The sequence below is a fragment of the Sorex fumeus genome, unplaced genomic scaffold (assembly GCF_029834395.1).
Source record: "Sorex fumeus unplaced genomic scaffold, SorFum_2.1 ptg000061l, whole genome shotgun sequence".
Lineage (NCBI taxonomy): Eukaryota > Metazoa > Chordata > Mammalia > Eulipotyphla > Soricidae > Sorex > Sorex fumeus.
In genome coordinates this window covers 43,799,086-43,816,785 of record NW_026606118.1, presented here as the reverse complement: position 1 = coordinate 43,816,785, position 17,700 = coordinate 43,799,086, and the positions used below count along the sequence as shown (strand labels likewise).

Genomic DNA, 17,700 nt, shown 5'->3' with positions numbered 1-17,700 from the left:
AAATCTCACCATCCTTTTAGGAAGAAAAGCCTGATATAATCAGGCAAGTCACTGTCGCTGTCCTCCTCTTGTTCATCGATTTGCTTGAGTGGGCACCAGTAAAGTCTCACAACAAATTGTGAGACTTCTTGTTACTGTTTTTGGCATACTGAATACGTCACGGGCACTCAATAAATATCTGGTGAAATACAAAATGTACCGTAGAAGGCGACCGAGCTGCCAGGAATCTTGAAGCCACGTTTGCACTCCATTGCCTTCATGGCTTAAGCTCTCCCCCACCCCCCCGCAAAGTTTTCCAACCTGATTTCAATTTTTCCCTTTTTTTCCTGGCTATTATTTTATTTTATGGGTTTCTGAAAGCACTCTCAATCCCTTGGTGGAATAAAATGGGCATAAATAAATAAACACGGTTATGAACATACGTAACTCATAGAGGCAATTCTCCACCCAGTTCCCGCGCCTGCCGAGACACTGCCCCGGGGACAGCGCCTGGCGCCTGTGCTCCCTGTCGCCGGATGCTCTCCTCCTGTTTATAAAGCACCAGCAGCCTTACTTGTGTCCTTGGAGCTCGATGGCCGTTCCTTTCCTTCCACCGATGTCCCACATGATAACAGAGTGATCTGAGCTGCCGGAGAACAAGATTCGCTGGACAGGATCCCAGCAGAGAGCGGTCACCCCACCTGAGAGAACATACAGGACAGTTGTCACAAAGAGGCTGTGTGATCCACGACATGAGTACATGCCAGGGAGCTGGGAGCAAGAGCAGTTAGTTCTGGGTGTACAAAACATGCTGCTGAAAGAATAAGTGTGGAAGTTCCCGAAGTCAACTCGAGTGGCTCTACAAATACAACTTTCACCCTCTAAGCCCATCTCCTTCAAATTTAATGAACCGTAAAATCAATTACTATAAAGACCAAAGGCAAATGAAAAAAGCAATTAACTGACCTGCAACAACAGACATAATTCTAGGGGGAAAAAATGAAAAAATACAGTGCTGTTGGGGAATATTAACCACATTTTCTTTTGTTTCTCTTCTTGCTTTTTGGGTCACACCTGAAGATGCACAGGGGTTACTCCTGGCTCTGCACTCAGGAATTACTCCTGGCAGTGCTCAGGGGACCATATGGGATGCTGGGAATCGAACCGGGGTCAGTTGCATACAAGGCAAACACCCTACCCACCATACTATTGCTCCAGCCCCTAAGCATATTTTCTTAACTGCTGCCTCCCGACTCCTACCACAACAAAGAGACAAAAAAGTGGAGTTAAATTAACAAAACAATTCAGTAGATTTTTTTCCCCTTGAATATCAGCGTATTATAAGATGCCCATCCCACAGTTTCAAATTTATTTTGTCTCTTTGAGAACTGGAGTTGATAGATTCTGGGCAAATGATGTTCTTTCATTTGATTGACTGTGAGACGAGGACAAAGGTACTGCCTCAAGGATGTGCGCAAAGCCACTCGGGCACATGCGCGCTATGGGCTGTGGTGTGCAGTCCAGATGTGGCTTGTCAGCACTTCTTTAGAGACGCGGCTATGAAACAGGCACCCATTTTCTTCTCTGAAAGTCCCATTATACCTCACATGTGCATCCTGATAGTAAGAATAACGTTTTCCATACAAAAAGATGACGAAGTTTATACGTACTTAGATGAGATACTCATTTCTCACACCGTTGAAAGTCAAATGTGTGTGTATGGGTGTGTGTGTGTATATATAAAGCATAATAGTTTTTATCGAAACTTATTTAGGAAGACGTGAGGAGAAAGAGAAATATGTGTTCAAGAGCGAATACAGGCTTCTCTGGATGTGGAAATAGGTAAAGAAACATCGAGACAAACAGGTGAGATATGTGTTCAAGGAGAACATGGGCTTGAAGAGCAAGCTGAAGAATCTTGTATTCTTAAAAGAACCAAAAACAGTTTATTTGTTGGAATAAAAATATTCTTGTTTAGATTCTCATGATTCTAATGAAGTGCTGCACTTTAAAAGCTTTTAGCTACATTTCCCTTTTATAAATAACTCAAGATGTTTGGTTCAAGATACAAAGGGTGGGGGGGGGGGGGGAAGCCCTGCAATCGTGGGTCACGCTTCACAGTGTCCTTCTATTCCTCACAGCACCCTGCTCATATACACTCCCGTCAATAGGAGAAGCCCACCCCATTGCCCCGGAGCACACAGCATCACCCCCATGGTGCCTCTTTCTTCCTCCCACACTGTCTCCCCCCAGGGTCCCCCAAGCACCCCATTCCCTCACACAGACCAGGCGCAATTCTGTCTGTGGAAGGAAGGAGGGAGCAGATTAGTGAAAATACAGCAATCAGTCATTTCCAGGGTTCTCATTCACAAATCTCGTTGCTTGGAACTCCTCTGCTATCCTTATGCAGGACTTCCAAACTAAACATATATTTCTTCTGTGTAACTCATCTTCTTTCTTTGCTATTCCTTGACTATACCAATTTAGAAAAACAGGTATTGTCCTTCAGTATCTGTGCATATTGTTTCTTCCCACAGTACCCAAAGCTCGACTCTGTGAAACAGCTAATCACCTGCCTAAATTCTTAGTCCCTACCCCACCCCTCCCAGCATCTTAACAGTGGTCCCTGGAAAGAGGCTGACCCGTGAGACCCCATTTACTGATCCTTCTTACATGTAGGACCTGAGACTGGTTTTAGCTATGGGACGGACTGATGAGCTCCTAGACAGCCACTGAACCCTAGCTGTGATGCCCCCTCCTCACCTAATGGCAGGCCCCTCCCCCACCCCTCCCCTCCCCTCCCCTCCTCTCCCACTTCCAAGCAAGTTCTGAATGCAAAATCTGTGGAAGTAATTTGCATCCTCTCTAGGTTAAGTTGTCCCTTTTATAGTTTCTCTTCCTCCAAAGAACCGAGAAAGTACATTCAAGAAAGTTGCTGCATTGGCTGCGTTGGCTTCCTAAGCAACCTCTTACATAGATGGAACTAGCTTTTCCTGGAAATTATATCTAGAGTCTAGGTCCTTCTCACCTCCTCTGCAGCCATCATCCTGGTATAGGTCACTATCAAAATTCTTGGCTGGAAAGTTAAAAATGTGTGATTCCCCGACTATGGAGAGAGCTCAAAAGACTAGAGCACGTGTGTTGCCTGTGGGAGGCCCAGATTGAATCTCTGGCACCAAGGGGACCCAAGCACCTTCAAGAGCAACCCCAAAGCACCAAGTTGGCAGCAGACTTCCAGCACTACTTGGTGTGACTCAAAGACCACAAAAAAAATAAACAAATACACTGCTGATGAGAATATAAACCAATGAAATGGAGGTCATTTCCAACAAAACTGCATACGCACTTGGCTTTCAATCCAGTAATCTTACCTTGAGGAATTTAAACATATTGTTCCTCTTCCCATCAAATAATGCAAAAATATGCATGCAAAAAACCTGTTCATTTCAGCACTGTTTAACACTTCAAAATATTAGAGACAACGGAAATGGCCACACAACTGAGTGGGTGAATCAACTCTGGTATATGTATCCTGAGTACTGTGTAGTTTTGAAAATCAGAATCTCCTGGAAGAACATAGAGTGCTTTTAGAAAAACACTATTTTGTGAAATGATCAAATACCAAAGAAGAGAATAGACATCTACATTTATGCCACCTTTCATCTGAGAAAACAGGGTGATATAATGCAAAATTAATGAGATTTGTTTCAACTTTAGTAAGTGTTGGGAATGGAAAAGGGATGAGGAAAGTGATACTTTTTAGCGTAGCCTTGGGAGCAAGTGAGGGGTGCTGACGGATTTTTATTCTGAAAAGGAGGCGAAAAGTCCATCAATTTTGGGAGTCTCTGCTATGGAGGAATTGGGCAGGACAGTGGGTCTGAGGAGAGTGAAAGACAAGGGCAAAGATATGGGGTCAAGAACACGGTCAATCCCAACCTCCCGCCACCCAATCAGTAGCCCTTCCTCCTGAGCACTGCTGCCATCAGGCCCCCAAAGGCATCCATCCTCAGCACCATATGCTCTACCCCCCCATGACATCCCTTCTGTGCCCCCCTGCCCAGAACTATTTGGCCCACAGGAGCCAGTAGCTACAACAGTGGTGCGTTTCCAAGGTCTAACACAGTGCAAGGAACAAAAATCATTTCTTCCATCTCATTTTACACCACTTCAGATTCTCCCATCTTTCTGCTCTCTTCCATGTTTCACTCTATACTTCTCCCTGCCTTTGATCTCTGTCAGATCTACAGCCTGACTGTTAACATAAAAACATTCTTAAAAATAAGGTTTTACATATAAAAGGTATGTCTACTATAACATGTATTTAAATATTTGGTTTTTATGTTTCAGTTTCAAAAATCTAAAAATATTTTAGAACCAAGGTGTACCAGGGTCCATTTCAGTGGTCGGAGAACAGGATGCTGCTCAGACCTTGTAGGAACAAATAGGCCAGCCTGGTGGTGCCAGGGGTTGACCCCGAGTTGGGTGTTTGCCTGATATGCACTCTGACCCCTGTACTATCTCTGCTGTTATTTAACTTTTAATGGTTGCATAATATCTCAACTATCAATGTGCCTTATCCGACTTCACTGTTGTTTGATTTTTCTTGGCATGTCACTGTTTCTAAGATGATCATACAAATTCTGTTGATATTTCTGGTTAGGTAAAAAGGGTACCTAAATGGGAAAACTGACTCCAAGACTAATAATATTTTTCACATATCATACCAAACACTGTAGCACTGTAGCACTGTCCTCCTGTTGTTCACGATTTCCTCGAGCGGGCACCACTAACATCTCCATTTTGAGAACTTGTTACTGTTTCTGGCATATTCAATACGCCACAGGGAGCTTGCCAGGCTCTGCCAGGGGCAGGGTATTCTCGGTAGCTTGCTGGGCTCTCCGAGAGGGTCGGAGGAAATCAAACCCGGGTCGGCCTCATGCAAGGCAAACTCCCTACCCGCTGTGCAATTGCTCCAGCCCTAAGTACCAAAATGCTTAGCAAACTAATTTTTTTGAGATTTTTTTTTTTTTTTTTACAACGTAGCCTGTAAAAGGCTATTTGGAGCTATCAACAAAATCAGGCTTTACCAACTTTGTCTTTACCAGAATGCCAGCTGGTAATCCACCAAAATAGACATATCACACCCTGTGAGATGTAAGTGAAGGTGTAGCTAAAGGTTGCTAAACAAGAGCCATCTAGGGAAGTCCTTAGACCACCAGGCGTCCGGAATAAAAATATTCTGCTCAAAGCACCCCTTGGGAGAGCTATTCTCTCTCAAATCTGCTCCACAGCTGCCATTCCTGGCTTCAGTAACTGGCATCACTATGCACCCAAATGACCTAATAAACACCTGGATGATTTTACTTCAACATCAAAGCCATCTACTCTGATTCTCAAGAGACCTCAAGGCCCTGCTCTCCCCTCGCCCACAGCCATCGTCCCCCGCAATGCAGACAAATGTCACCTTCCTTAGGGCTCCATCAGCACCTTCAAACTTGTCTCTCCGTGGCTATTCTTGTCCCCACTCAATCCACTACTCGCGGCTGCCAAAGTGATGGGTTGCAGTGGAAACTGAGGCACTACTCTGCTTTAATGCTCTCAAATATATCACTCGTTTCCCACCATCTAGAGAAAAATGTTCGAAATTCTTAACACTGTCTGAAGCGTCAACCTGTATTCCTCTGCAATCTGTATTCCTCTGCCCTGGTTTCCACATGGGCCCTGGGACTTCACTAGTTGCTCACCCATTCCCACTCCAGACTTTATACTATAATACCTCTGGGCCTTAAATGTAACCCTTAAGGTGCTGTTCAACACCACTTTCTTAGACGTCCCCTTTGGCTTTGAACAAGGAGAGCCCTTGTGTTACTGTCTCCAAAGCAGCCATTGTGTGGCATAGGGGTGCCTGCTCTGATCATCATCTGTGGTCACTAGAGTAGCCCCTGTGGTCCAGGACTAGAGTCAAGTAAGAGCAAGTATTATGCTTGTTTAGTCACCTATATCGAGGCATCCCTCATTTTTTACATTTTTAAGCAACTTAGTTTCATTTTGATTTTTTTTTGTTTCTAATTGGAATTTTTGCAGGAACACTTTTCCTTTGGTTCTCCTAATAGGTAAAATTAAGTTTTGCCAGAACACTGTTTCAATCAGACCACCCTCTTTCCCACTGCATGCCCATTTGTACCCATGTCACATTCATTTAATGTATGGACAGTGTAGTTTTTTAAACCACAGGGGCCAGAGTGAGAGTACGGTGGGTAGGGTGCTTGCCTTGCACATACATGGCCATCTTGGGTTTAACCACCAGCATCCCATGTGGTCCCCTGATCCTTTCCAGGAGTGACCCTGAGAACAGAGTAAGAAGTAAGTCCTGGGCACGGCTGGTATGGCTCCAAACCAAAGCAAACAAACCCATTGTGCTATTGCATACTTAATAGAGCACCGTATGGTTTAAATCTAACTTTTACACACACTCGGAAACTAAACACATATGGCTCACTTTCCTGAGGGAGGTCGTAGCAGAACGAGAGTAACTGGAGTAATTTCTCGAAGAGGTCTTTCTTTAGTTATTTTTGTTATATTATTCTGTAATTTCCAATGGTCCTCCTAATAGTTAATTAATAAGCCTGAACAATGAACAAGTCTAATTTTTTTTATTATTAATTAGGGCACCAGTAACGCTCGAGTAAATCAATGAACAATGGGAGGACAGTGCTACAGTGCTATTAATTAGGATGTTTGGTGGGTTTACTTTCAAGTTCTCTTCTTCCAACAGGGTCATAGTAAAAAGTTCTTGGAAGTAAAAGAAAAAAACTTTTAGTCATATTTATTATTTACTAATTATTATTTATTATATAATATAAATTATTATATTGTGTATAAATATATAAATAAATGATATTATTTAATATTTACTAATGAAAATTTACGTGGTCACAATCTGATCTCACCCCCTTTGTCAAAATCTCCAACCTTTGTTGAAATCAGTATATGGCTTTTTGATAGAAAACCATTCCAATTTCTGCAGAAACAGCAAAGGACAATGAAGCTTGGCATTGAGCTCTAGAAATAAAACCAGCAGAGGGAGCATAAGAACATAAAACTGGTTTAAGTCCCCATGGATTAGCGAATGTTATGCTTCGGCCTCTGGGTATAACTTTTAGACTGATTACATCACTAGCCCACATTTAAGAAAATATCAATATGGTACTAAAACAGAGAGTAACAGATGACTGCTCAGGGCTTAATCATGGCTCTGTGCGCAGGGATCACTCCTGGCAGAGCTATGGGGACCATATGTGGTGCTGAGAACAAATCGGATTTGGCGACATACAAGGCTAACACCTTAACCCCTGTACTATCTTCCTGTCCCTTGAAAGAACGTTTGAATCACCATGGAAGCTCCCAGATGCCCCTGCTCTAGCTTTGAGCTCTAGCTTTGAGTTGGGCTCAAAAAGTTGTAGCCAGAGTGGTGATGGGTGAGTATTCTGTCTAGGAACAGTAGAAGTTAAATAGTTAAGTACCTGCTACGTCTGCCTTCATTAGTATTAACAACCTTCCAATGTCATGTGCCTTTCTCAAATATGTTTCGTGATAAAATTATGTGAAAATGCTTTGACCTTTTGGAGAAAGAAACATACAAAATGCCAGGGTAGTATTTCACATTACAACTGCTACACAAGAAAACCCAAGCCCACATTCCTCTAAGCTGATTCAACACACAGAGGTAAAAAAGCAGTTAATCACCCTTTTTGGAAGCAACACTACAGAACTCAAAGCACCTCTCAGATAGGTAGGCACCTATCACCAGGCACTGGTGGAGGGATGGGTACTTGATCATTGTATAACTGAAACCCAAGCACAAAAATTTGTAAGTCTACAACTGTACCTCATGGTGTTTCACTAATAAAAATTTAGAAATTTAAAAAAAATTTTAAAAATATACAGAAAAAAGTAGCATTACAATTAGAGAATAAGATAGAAATCATTATTGTAAGACATGGGAGGTTGAGCGGAGTTTTGTGTGCTTTTAACGGCGGCAAGAAAAATCAAACGTGTCAGTAAGTTGAGAAAATGAAACAGTCAAAAGCGAGGCAAGGCCCAGAGCGATAGCACAGGAGGGAAAGCACTGTGCCTTGCGTGCGGCCTTGCATGCGGCTTTCAGTATGTTTCACAGAAACATTCTGCGAACAGATCTCTCCTGAAGAACTAGAAGGCCAGGCCAAGAGTTTCCTCTGCCCAAATCTGTGCACCATCCAATCTGCCATCAGGCTTGTGAGAAATTTTGACCCCAGGTCCATCCAACCCTCACTTTCCCATTACCCCTCACATTTACTTTATCACCGTCACACTTTAAGGGTCAGTCTCCCATTAGCTCTCCAACGACACTCTCGATTGCTAAAACAATTTTTTAAAAATCCAATCAGGTGAACCGTTAACTTTCCTGGTTTCTCACTGACATCAGCGCTTGCGTTTCTTTTGCTGCTCTCCATTCACCGCCAACTCCGGCTGCGGATCAAGAGTCCCCTGGCATTCCCAAGAGCAAATTCCCGTGTCTTGAAGCATACTGGTCTTCCTGGCCTGGAAGGCTTGTCTTGCATCTTTTTCGTGTGAAATCAACACTGACTTCCCAGAGGTCCCAGGTCAAAGAGTATGCGGGCTGGGGAGGCCTTTCCTGGCAAGCCACTCCCTAATGCAGGTGCCCATCCTCTGTGCTTGGAAGTGCCTGACGCCTGCTCCCCCTGCCCTTCCCACCATGGACTATAATTACTGGCGAGCTGCTGACTCATTCAACGGGTTTCTGAGGACAGTTTCTGTCACTGGGGGCTGAAGTGGAGATCAATCAGGGAGAACGGCCAGGGAAAGGAGAGGGTCTAGGGAAGAAACACACAGGAATGTCACGAAGGACCGTGGAAAAGACAAAATGAAGATAAAAAAAGAATCAGGAAGGAACGGAGGCTGAAGCCAGAAAAGGGCAGTGACAAGCAAGAAGGAATGATCACAACATGAATGCTGCAGAGGGCAGAGAGGAGACGGACATGGAGACTGAAATGAACGTATCCATTGGATTTAGCAACTACCAGACCACTAACCACCTTGGGGAAGCAATTTCAGTAGAGTGACAGAGACAAGAAAAATTGCAGGTGACTGGAAAGCATACAGAGAGGCAAGAGTTTGAAGCAGCTGAGAAAATGATATTCTTTAAAGAAAAAAAAATGCTGTTTGCCACAATTTGATATTTGCTCGAAATAAGCCAGGTACAAAATAGCCAATAATGTATGCTTCCACTCTTACAGGACTGGTGCCAGAACAGTGAAAATTCGAAGAGAGGCAGAAAATGCACCCGTGGTTGTCGGGGCCGGGGCAGGGATGGCAGGACAGCTGATGTTCAATGGGGACGGCATAGCACTGCCATCTTCCTCATTAAAACAGTCCAGGGATGGGTGGTGGTGACGGCCTCACTCCTACAATCACTGAACAATGCTTCAACACAGCAAATTTTAGTTTAAACAATTTATCAAATCTTAAAAATATACAGAAATACAACACCCAAAAGGAGAGAGAGAACAAAAAGAAATGCCCTGCCACAGAAGCAGGGTGGGATGGGGGGGGGGGGGGGATGGGGGGTGGGAGGGATGCTGGGACCCGTGGTGGTGGAGGATGAGCACTGGTGGAGGGATGGGTATTTGGTCATTGTATAATTGAAACCCAAGCACAAAAATCTGTAAGTCTACAACCGTAACTCATGGTGTTTCACTAATAAAAATTTAAAAACAATTTTAAAAATATACAGAAAAAAGTAGCATTGCAATTAGAGAATAAGACAGAAATCATTATTGTAAGACATGGGAGGTTGAGCGGAGTTTGTGTGCTTTTAACGGCGGCAAGAAAAATCAAACGTGTCAGTAAGTTCGGAAAATGAAACAGTCAAAAGCGAGGCAAGGGCCAGAGCGACAGCACAGGAGGGAAAGCACTCGCCTTGCGTGCGGCTTTCAGTTGTGACCCTGGTTCAAATCCCAGCACCATAAATGGTTCCTCAAGCAAGGTGAGGGGTCAGTCCTGAGCACAGAGCCAGGGCTGGCCTCTGAGCTAGTCTCTGCCCACAAAAGGCCAACCCTGAGCATAAGGCCAGAAGGCCCCACACCAGGCAGGAAGTAAGATGAGGAGGGACACAGCAGGACTCGGTTTACTGGTGAAGGAACATGGGGTGGGCAAGAAACTTCTAAGAAACATTTATCTGAGGGGCCAGCGCCAGCGCAGGAACTAAGGAGCTTGCCTTATCGCAGCTGACCCAGTTTCGATCCCCGGCACCACACGGTCACAAGCAAACCTTCGAGAGGTTTCCCAAGCACAGAGACGGCGTGTGGCCCCGAGCCTCGCCTGGATGTGACCCGTGCAATCCCTGATCCAAAACCAAAGCAAACAAACAAAATCAGAAGCAGAAACAACAATAACAAAATAAAACCAGACAAAAGCAGCATTCATCTGAAGCTCTTTCTCCGCTAAGAATAGTGGGAAGAGGTGGCTTTGGGGAGCGGGAACTTGGTGAAAAGCATGAAAAGAGTGAACTGTGAGAAGCAGAGGGATTCTGCGGGCTGTTAAGAGATGTTTCGGGGAGTCGGGTTTGGAATGCCAAACTGCAACAGTGAGAGGCATAAGACTCCCTGCCTACACCTGGCAGCCTGCTCGGCAGCTGAGAACACGAGGAGGGAGCACAGACACCGAGTGCAAATCAGAGGCACCGAGCAGGAGGGGGTCTCAGAGCTTGAGGAGAACCAGCAGTCCATGGGATGCCCTGCAGGGAAGGACAGTCAGGCAGAGACCCTGGGGGAAGGGGGACTGAGAATCTGACTTCTCAGCCAGAGCTGGTGGGGTGGGAGCGAGCATTTAGGGAGCAGAAACATTAAGATTTGATGTCAGCCCTGAAAACCTGAAGATTTCTGCGTTGGGGACAGCTCTGGGTTCCCGCTAGGATGGGTGTGGCCAGGGGGATCACCCAAAAAGTGAAATCCTACGAGGACAGAATGAGTTCTCTTCACAGAAAATATTTCTCTGTGTTCTTCCTTCCCAAATAGACAGATAAAATTTTTAAACAATAAATTCCCACTACCCCAACCCGGATTCAATTTTCCCTTTATTGCATGTTTCTTATTTTAGCGTTTTTTTTTTTGGTCTCTGGGGAAATCCCCTATGATTTATGTCAATTTAATGTCAACTATCCTGCTTTTAGATTCTCATTTCCTATTTTTGTTCTTAGATGCCATCTAAATTCAGTATTAACCTTCTGCACTAAATCATGGGTGGAAATCTTCATTAGACACAAACGCACATTAGGACCACAAATACAGCCAGGGGCACATTTTCCAGGGTCAACAACACATTACAAATTCCATTACTTACTAGTTCTTAACCACGACCACAACCACGACGACAATCATCACCACCACTACCACCACCACCACCACCAATCATCATCATCATCATCATCATCATCATCATCATCATCAACAATTATTCAAGTCTTTCTCATCAGCTATTCAAGTTTGCCAACGGCTAAGAATGGATATTTTATATAGCCATGCTTAAGTTACTGCTATAGCAGTAACATAACGGGGTCCTGACTTTTCAGCTGAATAGAGTCCTAAGGAAGTAAAGGGAGCTTCTACTTGCTTAGGTGGGACAATTTGTCTCTGTGCTAGTCTCTGCACACAAAAGTGCAAAAGGACTACCCTGGACATACAGCCAGCAGGCCCCCACACCAGGCAGGAAGCAAGATGACGAGGGATACAGCAGGACTCGGTTTACAATAAAGGAATATGAGGTGGGCAAGAAACTTCTAAGAAATATTTATCTGAGGGGCCAGAGCCAGTGTAGGAAGCTACCGAGAGTATCTCACCTGCACGGCAGAGCCTGGCAAGCTCCCCGTGATGTATTCAATATGCCAAACACAGTAACAAGAAGTCTCACAATGGAGACGTTACTGGGCCTGCTCGAGCAAATCGATGAACAACGGGAGGACAGTGTTTGTTTGTTTTGTTTGCCTTATGGCAGCTGACCCAGTTTCGATCCCTGGCACCACATGCAAACCTTCCAGAGGTTTCCCAAGCACAGATTGGAGTGTGACCCTGAACACTGCATCCACCCTTGATGAATCACTTTTATTTCATTTGCCTTGGAAGCAGGTCTCTCATGCACAGCATCTTCTTACTCCAGGGATGGCGAGGCCAGACAGAGGGAGCTTCCCTTTTGCCTTCTGGGGTTTGACAGTTGCTTTTTCAGTCTCAGCATCTCAGTGACTCATGAAAATTGCCCTTCCCTGAAGCGCCATGACAGAAAACTAAGTCATCAATATTTTCAAACTAACTGGTTCCTGATTTGTGTGTGGTGAAGCAGTGAATGTTGGCAATTGCATCCTACTGGACCATACTGACTCACTTCTGTGTGGTGTGCATCTTTCCATAAGGCCAGAACACACTGTGATTCACACAGCACAGTGGGGGTATCTCACGGTGACCATGGTGCCTGCGAGCTCTGCTCCCGGCCTCACCTGTGTGTCCTCTGAACGTCGTGACCAGGTTGCAGTTGTCCTGTTCCAGCTTGAGGATGGTCACTTGGCCTGATTGGTCACCGATAAACACATGTCGGGTTTCAACATCAAATCTGTCATATAATCATTAAGGATCATTTCCCTCAATTCAGCGGACAAGTAGGTTTAAAGTGAAAAAGGGGGGGAGGGGAAAGCATCAGTGTTAAATCAGTGTTAATAAGAAACGCAAAAATCCCATACAAGGAAAACTCTGACAAGCTCCTTACATGCACACAAGTGAATGTGACCAAATGGAAGACATATGGTATTACTGAGCGAAAATTCAACATAAATAAAATGCCCATTTTAATGATCTATAAATTTAATACAATCTTGACTAAAATAGTAATGTGACTTTACTGTACAGCTAGATGTTAATTCTAAAGGTCGTAGAGCAAAAATAACTAATAATAAAGGTAAGGTAAAGGCCCTCCCGTTGATCGTCAATTTGCATGAGCGGGCCCAGTAACGTCTCCACTGGAGACTTTGTTGTTACTGTGTCTGGCATATCGAATACTCTCGGTAGCTTGCCGGGCTCTCCGAGAGGGGCGGGGGAATCGAACTCGGGTCGGCCATGTTGGCCGCTTGTAAGGCGAACGCCCTACCCGCTGTGCTATCACTCCAGCCCCCAACTAATAGTAATAATAATTAAAAGGATCCAGATACACTTATATACGTGTACGGCATAACACAATAGGTCCAAATTGCTAACATAAAAGAGCATCAAGAAGAAAAAGACCACAAAACTGTAATAGAAAAAGTAGGCAAAACACACAAATACATATAATTCAGAAAGAAAGAAAGAAAGAAAGAAAGATGTCGGGGAGAAAGCTTAAAGGGTTGGAGCCTGCTGGGAACCCAAGCTCAAACCCTGAGGGAGGCAGGGTGGGAGGCAGGAAAGGACGAAGACAAGAAGGGGGAGAGGAGAGAGGAGAGGGAAAGGAGAAGGGACAGAGAAAGGGGAAGGCAAGGGAAGCGGTGTTGTGGACAAAGCAAAGCAAACGAGGCGCATCCTCTGAGAAGCTGCCTCTGAGGCTGGCACAGTGTCTGAAGACAGGCATCTAGTAAGGCTCCGTGATGGACTGCAGAGTGGCCTCTGGGCCCTCACTGCACAGTTATAGGGCAGACACCACACCTCTACTTTTCCTCGGAGAGTCTGGAATGCTGGTATATGCCAGGTGAAGGCTGCCAGTGTGAAGTCATCAGCATGCACCCAAGGTCCTGAGTCTCTAGTGAGCTTCCCGGATTGATGACGCCTAACAATGGGACTCCTAGAGAGCCATCCCAGAGACACAGTGGCCCCAAATACAAAGAGCCTGAAGGTCCACACTCCATCATTATTTTAATTGCTAATGTTTGAAATCAGCCCCAATGTCCATCAAAAGGGACTTAAAAAAATTAACTATGCTCCATCCAAGCAGCAGTATACTGTGCAGCAGAGGAAAAAAAGCCACGAATAGCAAAAATCTTAGACCAGAGAGAGAGCTGAAGGTGGGGAATGCAGCTTTGAAGGGGGAGGTCTGGCTTCAATCCCCAGCAAAACTGAGTCCTGAAAGTACAGGCACCACTGAGTGTGATGTGTGTGTGTGGGGGGGGAGGGGAGGTGGGGGAGGTGTGGAGCCAATAAACAAATAAATAATTCCATGTAAAAAGACAAAACATATAACCTCACCACCACCAAAGGCATACCAATGAGTAATCTCTAGGTCATACTAGAAAGTAGATGTGCGTGGGGGGTGGGGGTGGGGGAGTCTACCTATGAGTTACCCAATCTCTATATAAGAAGAAAAACAGAAATGTGTGTAAAATATTTAGAAAGGAAGCACTAGGAAAAATCAAGCTCTGAAGTAAAAATAGCTGCTGTGGAGAGAAGCAGCAGCTCACAGGCAGACTGCAGTGAGACTTCATGCTTGTTACGCAGTTTCATTTTGAAATCTTGTAAATACTTTACAAATACCACTGTCACTGTCCTCCTGCTGTTCATCGATTTTCTCGAGCGGGCCCAGTAACGTCTCCATCGTGAGACTTCTTGTTACTGTGTTTGGCATATCGAATAAGTCACGGGGAGCTTGCCAGGCTTTGCCGTGTGGGCGAGATACTCTCGGTAGCTTGCTGGGCTCTCTGAGAGGGGCGGAGGAATCGAACCCAGCTCGGCCAGGCTGGCTGCACGCAAGGCGAACGCCCTCCCCGCTGTGCTATTGCTCCAGCCCAAGAGATCACGGTCACGGTTCTCCCGTTGTTCATCGATTTGCTCGAGCGGGCCCAGTAATGTCTCCTTCGTGAGACTTGTTACTGTGTTTGGCATATCGAGTACATCACGAGTAGCTTGCCAGGCTCTGCCATGTGGGCGAGATACTCTCGGTAGCTTGCGGGGCTCTCCAAGGGGGGCGGAGGAATCGAACTCGGGTCGGCCATGTTGGCCGCTTGTAAGGCGAACGCCCTACCGCTGTAGTGAGTGGTCGCAAGGTCAACCTAAAGTCAACCTGCAGCTCCAGCCCAAATACTTTACATATTAACAATACTAATAAAACTAAAGGAAAAAAACTGAAAACAAAATAAAATGAATGACTCCCAGTTATCAAATAAGTGAAAAAAAAACAGCACTGCTGAAAGAATTATTTTAAGTAACTTTATGGCATTTTGATTGCTTCCTGTTAGTAGAACATATACTAAGCAGAACTGCAAAGAAATGTAAAATGCCGCTCAATAATCTTATTAAACTGTCACTATTAATATTTTGAAATATTTAAAAATATACTTTATGATACAAATGTTAATGTTTTAGGCTGAAACAGGAGCCCAACGTAAAAGAATCAAAACTCTACAGTGATAAATTTGAATTAGAGGTGATATAAGAATTAATGATTTCTTTTTTCTATACAGGGGCCAGAGATAGTACAGCAAGTAAGGCGTTTGTCTTGCATGTGGCCAACCTGAGTTCAATTCTCAGCACCATATATGGTCCCCTGACTGCCATCAGGAGTGACCTGACTACAGAGCCAGGAATTAATCCGTAGCACAGCCAGGTATGACTCCAAAACCAATAATATAAAATATGAAAAGTACAACAATATATATTTTAGATTTTTTTTTTTTTTGGCTTTTTGGGTCACGATGCTCAGGGGTTACTCCTGGCTCTGCACTCAGGAATTACCCTTGGCAGTGCTCAGGGGACCATATGGGACACTGGGAATCAAAACCCGGGTCGGCCGCATGCGGGCAAGGCAAACACCCGACCCGCTGTGCTATCACCCCAGCCCGATATTTTTGAATCTAATCCTCACTAAAAGAGAGGATTGCTTTTAGGAGTAGGACAGAGAAAATATAAGGTGAGCTGAAGACATGTACCACAGCTTAGATAATTAAGCAAAAAAAAAAAAAGAGTGAGAGAGAGAGAAGCCTAATAAATAGGTTCAGAAATGAAAGAGCAGAAAAATTACAACTGATACCACAGAAAGAGCAAGACAGTTATGCCACCAAGTTGGAAAACCTAGAAGAAACGGAAAATTATTCAGGAAGCAGAAGACATGAACAGAACAACAAGCAAGGAAGAAGCTAAAGCAGGAACCAAAAGGTTCCCACCTAAAACAAGACTCAGATCAGATGGTCTGGCAAGTGACTACTACAAAATCTTAGAGGGTTTTACTTAATCTTTTCACGGGCTGCCCCCAAATTTAAGAAAATTCTTCCAAACATATTTTGAGGCCAACATTACCCTCACACCAAAAATAGAGACATCACCAAAACGGGAACCTCTGTGCCAATTATTTCTGAACAGAGATGCAAAGATCTTCAACAAAATCAAGTTAATTCAATAAAGTAGCACACATCATAACCAGGTGGAATTTGTTCTATAAATGGTTCAACATATGCAAACCAATTCATGTAACATAACAACACATCAACAAAGAGAGAAAAAACTATATGATTATCAATAGATGCAGAGAAAGCTTTTGATAAGATCCAGCATCCATTTTATTTTATTTATTTTATTTACTTATCCATTTTATCCATATGTATCCATTTATTATTTTATCCATTTTATTTGTTCAGCATCCTTCCAAAAATCTTAACAAAATGGAGGAGATGGGCTCCAGGGCATAGTCAGTGGCTTAGAATGGCTGACAAGAATGAAGTACCTAGGAATGAACAATAAGAGAGGTGAAAGACTTCTCCATCAAAAACTGTCCTCCCGTTATTCATTGATCTGCTCGAGTGGGCGCAGTAACATCTCCATTTTGAGACTTGTTGTTACTGTGTTTGGCATATCGAATACATCACACGGGGAGCTTGCCAGGTTTTGCCGTGCAGGCGAGATACTCTTGCTAGCTTACGGGGCTCTCCGAGAGGGGTGGAGGAATCAATGAAAAGAAATAGAAAACATACAGAGATGGAAAGATATTCTCTGCTCATCAATTGGAAGGATTAATTTGTTAAAATGAGCATCCTATCTCTTCGATAGGAATTCGATGTAATCTGTATCAATATCCCAATGAAATTCTTCAAAGACATGGAACAAATGATACTGAAGCTTATATAGAATCACAAAAGTCCTCAAACAGCTGAAGCAATCTGAGACCAAAGGAGAACAGAAGTGTAATATGCCTTAACCTCAAACTATGCTTCAAAGATATAGTCATCAATTCACTATAGGACAGTATGGTGGCATCCGTGTAGACACATGCATCAGCTGAGTAAAACTGAGAACCAAAATTAAATCCTCACATACAGAAACAGTTCATTTGCAACAAAGGAACCAAAAGCAGAGTATGAAGAAAGTGTCCTCAACAAATAGCGATGGGAACAATAGATAATTACATGCAAATGAATGCAGATGAATCACTACCTTACACTTGCATGGGCTGGAGCGATAGCACAGCAGATAGGGCATTTGCCTTGCACGCGGCTGACCCTGGCAACCCAGGTTTGATTCCTCTGCCCCTCTCGGAGAGCCCGGCAAGCTACCAAGAGTATCTCGCCCGCACGGCCAAGCCTGGCAAGCTACCCGTGATGTATTCGATATGCCAAACACAAATCGTCGATTGCCTCGAGCAGGCCCCAGTAACGACTCCTTCATTCTAGCCCTGAGATTATATTCAAGGCTCTTTAGGAGAATGAGACCCATCACTGTTACT

General features: G+C 44.2%; 1 protein-coding gene across 1 annotated transcript in view; it reads right to left on the bottom strand.

Annotated features, from left to right (window-relative positions):
- Positions 1-17,700, bottom strand: part of WDFY2 (WD repeat and FYVE domain containing 2) — a 205,264-nt gene that overhangs the window by 28,480 nt on the left and 159,084 nt on the right. Inside the window, exons 6-7 of the mRNA XM_056126109.1 lie at positions 12,527-12,639; positions 554-680 (exon numbers count right to left, since the gene is read on the bottom strand). Coding sequence (XP_055982084.1) covers positions 554-680; positions 12,527-12,639 — 240 coding nt within the window. The remainder of the gene's footprint in view (positions 1-553; positions 681-12,526; positions 12,640-17,700) is intronic.